Genomic DNA, 4,029 nt, shown 5'->3' on the forward strand with positions numbered 1-4,029 from the left:
GACTATGCTTCAGCCCTGGGCTAGGAGGTGGGCAGAGAGCCCAGTAGACATGATCTCTATCTGCAGGAAGCTCAACATTTATCACATAAGCCCAGAACTGAATATAACATTGAAACTGAGGAGTATTTTAAGGGAGAGATATACCAGGCTGTGGCACAAGAGCCATCGAGAGGGAATCTGACCTAGTCAGAGAGGTGAGAGAGGCCTCCTCTGAGGATGAGGAGGAATCAGACGGGCAAGGGGAGAGGACCAGCCATTTTGGGCAGAGGGAACAGCATGGCCAAAGGCCCTGTGAGGACTACTAGAAAAGTCAGGGGAGGGGGATGAAGCTCTCTGGAATAAAGCAGGACATTCTAGGGAGGGGGAGGGGCTGACAGGTGTTTGTTATATCACGACAAAGATTCTTTGCTTGAACAGGCTTTTGTTAGGCTCCTGAACCTTCTAGAATGATCTGTGTATGTCCACGTACAACCCAATTTTCACAAGAATCCTGCTAAGTCCGTTTAGCAAGAACACCCCACCCTCAATATGTGATCACCCTGCATATCTGATTGGGTTCCTCATCCTCCCCTGTCCTCCAGATGATGTCTGATCACCCTGGCCTGTCTTCAGCAAGAGCCTTATTAGGTTGGTTTAGCCAGAATCCCCCACCCATACCCTTGATATTTCCTTTTAGTAATCTTTCATGCATTGACTCCTGCCCTGCTTCTTGGCTATAAATTCTGAGTTGCCCACACTGTATTCGGAGTTGAATCTAATTTCTCCCCACATGCAAGACCCCAATGTGGTGGTCCCTATACCGATCGCAGTGCTGCCTTGCTGTGCTTTAACAAGTATTACTGAATAAGTTTTTTCTTTACCAAATACACTGAACTTTTCAGATTCTTAAATAACAAAAAATAATAATAATAAGTAAAAGAAGTAGTGATGATATCCTGGGAAGAGAAACCAAATTCACTGTGAGCTGGGGCTCTCCAAAGCAAGGAGCAACCTTCCTCGCCCAGGACACTTCATTTCTACAGGGAGCAATTGGAGGGTGTAAGGAGCAGTGGATCCTGGGGAATCCTGGGGTCTGGCCTGGCTACTGGTCTGCTGAAAACTGAGGGAAGTTCCCCCCACCTGCGGTTTTGGGGTTAGGACCCGAGAAGTCACATGGGCACCTCCTCTCCTGGTTTCTGATGTATCCACATTCCCGATCGCCTCTTCCTGGTTGGTCAGGTACGAGCAGGACTTCCCTGCATAGCTCGCTTCTTCTGCCTCCACAGTGGAACCATCATCAAAGCAAGATGAGGCTTCCTCTGCTGGAGGTAGGAGTTATCTACGGTTTTACGCTCTAGGGACCAAATACACTAGATTCCGGCTGCTCCAAGTGTGGTCCCTTGACCAGCAGCATCAGCACCGTGTGGGAGGGAACTTGTTAGAAATGCAGATTCTCTGGCCCCACCCAGACCTGCCAAACCAGAAACGCTGGGTGTGGGTCCAGGAATCTGTGCTTTTACAACCTCTCCAGGTGATTCTGATGTACACCATAGTCTGAGTCCCACGACACTAGATAACTTTCAAATAGCCTCTAGATTTTGAGTTGTAAGTTGCATAAGCACCTTCCCCAACCACCCGTTTTTATTTCGTAGTGCCATGCAGAATTAGAAGTTATATAGTCTTTTGTTTGACTGATTAGTTATTGTCTATCTCTGCTTATTAGACTGTAAGTTTCATGAAGTCAGGAAACATGGATCTGGCCCAGAGTAGGAATTGAAAAGATATTGCTGAAAATAATGAATGAATGAATGAATGAATGTGCCGGGGGCACAGAAACTATTGACTGTGGTATGAATGTGATATGTGACCCTGAACAAATGTCCTGTAGGTTCTAGGCTTCTGGAGCTCCCTCTGTACAGTGCAGGGATTGGCCTAGCTGACCCTTGAAGGCTTTTCCTGCTCTGTCATTTTTAGCCAGGGCTCAGGTTGATGCCTCCCCAATCCCAGCACCAACCATGTCATCTCTCCCCACTTCCCCATCCCAAAGCTTTCTGTGGCTTCTACTTCTTCCTTCTGGACTTTCAGCCTCCACAGCATGGTCTCAACATACTCCTGGCCTGACCTGCAACTCTCGTACCCACAAACGACCCCCTCCCCTAACCGCACTGGGATTCCCCTCCTCAAGCCCTATGTATGTTTTTCCCTCAGCCAGGACACCTTCCCATGGCTTTCTTCCTGCCCTTTGAGATCCAGCCAATACTCCCATCTGGAAGCATTCCCTTCAGCTCCAACAGAGAGAAGTNGCTTCTGGAGCTCCCTCTGTACAGTGCAGGGATTGGCCTAGCTGACCCTTGAAGGCTTTTCTTGCTCTGTCATTTTTAGCCAGGGCTCAGGTTGATGCCTCCCCAGTCCCAGCACCAACCATGTCATCTCTCCCCACTTCCCCATCCCAAAGCTTTCTGTGGCTTCTACATCCTCCTTCTGGACTTTCAGCCTCCACAGCATGGTCTCAACATACTCCTGGCCTGACCTGCAACTCTCGTACCCACAAACGACCCCCTCCCCTAACCGCACTGGGATTCCCCTCCTCAAACCCTATGTATGTTTTTCCCTCAGCCAGGACACCTTCCCATGGCTTTCTTCCTGCCTTTTGAGATCCAGCCAATACTCCCATCTGGAAGCATTCCCTTCAGCTCCAACAGAGAGAAGTCCTGGTTAACACTAGTTTCTAAAAAAAGTTTAAGTACACAGCCAGATTCTAAAGTGAGAAGGGAAGTCTTCAGGAGCCAGAAGCAAGAGAGGACTACTAGAAAAGTCAGGGGAGGGGGATGAAGCTCTCTGGAATAAAGCAGGACATTCTAGGGAGGGGGAGGGGCTGACAGGTGTTTGTTATATCACGACAAAGATTCTTTGCTTGAACAGGCTTTTGTTAGGCTCCTGAACCTTCTAGAATGATCTGTGTATGTCCACGTACAACCCAATTTTCACAAGAATCCTGCTAAGTCCGTTTAGCAAGAACACCCCACCCTCAATATGTGATCACCCTGCATATCTGATTGGGTTCCTCATCCTCCCCTGTCCTCCAGATGATGTCTGATCACCCTGGCCTGTCTTCAGCAAGAGCCTTATTAGGTTGGTTTAGCCAGAATCCCCCACCCATACCCTTGATATTTCCTTTTAGTAATCTTTCATGCATTGACTCCTGCCCTGCTTCTTGGCTATAAATTCTGAGTTGCCCACACTGTATTCGGAGTTGAATCTAATTTCTCCCCACATGCAAGACCCCAATGTGGTGGTCCCTATACCGATCGCAGTGCTGCCTTGCTGTGCTTTAACAAGTATTACTGAATAAGTTTTTTCTTTACCAAATACACTGAACTTTTCAGATTCTTAAATAACAAAAAATAATAATAATAAGTAAAAGAAGTGATGTAGAATTTTTAAAGATTTTCAACAGGCTAACAACAATGTGCTATCTCTGTGTTGAATCTTGGAACAGAAAAGGATATTGGAAAAACTAGTGAGATTCAAATAGAGTCTGCAGTTTAGATAGTAGTAGCATAGCAATGTTAATCTTTTAGTTATAATCAATGTAGCATGGTTATTATGTAAAATGTTAACAGCAGGGTAATCTGGGTGAGATGTGTATGGGAACTCTCTGTACTGTACAACTTTTATTCAAGTCTAAAACTTATTCTAAAATAAAAAGTTTATATAAAAATAATGAAACATCAGAAGGAAATGCCCCAGTGTCCACAGCAGAGATCTCTGGGTTGAGAGATTATCAGTAACTGGCTTTCTTCTTTGTATTTATTTTTTATTTTTTGGCAGCTGGCCAGTACAGAGAGCCCAACTCTTGACCTTGGTGTTATCAGCACATGCTTTCCCAAGTGAGCATACCTTTTTATTTTCTATGCTGTGCCTGCATTACTTTTGTCTTCAGTGTTTAATGCATTAAGAAATATGGAAGATACCCAAAGGAGCATTAGGGATAGCACGGATCCTCAATTTCTTTTTTTTTTTTTTTTTTTTTTTTTTTTGTCTTTTTTC

At 45.5% G+C, this 4,029-nt stretch overlaps 1 protein-coding gene across 1 annotated transcript in view; it reads right to left on the minus strand.

Moving 5' to 3' along the window:
• The window catches only part of CETP (cholesteryl ester transfer protein, plasma), a 23,158-nt gene that overhangs the window by 3,889 nt on the left and 15,240 nt on the right, over nt 1-4,029 (minus strand). The window contains exon 12 of the mRNA XM_008572732.1: nt 905-935. Within this exon, the coding sequence (XP_008570954.1) occupies nt 905-935 (31 nt within the window). The remainder of the gene's footprint in view (nt 1-904; nt 936-4,029) is intronic.

Source organism: Galeopterus variegatus, unplaced genomic scaffold, assembly GCF_000696425.1.
Source record: "Galeopterus variegatus unplaced genomic scaffold, G_variegatus-3.0.2 Scaffold828, whole genome shotgun sequence".
Taxonomy (NCBI): Eukaryota; Metazoa; Chordata; class Mammalia; order Dermoptera; family Cynocephalidae; genus Galeopterus; species Galeopterus variegatus.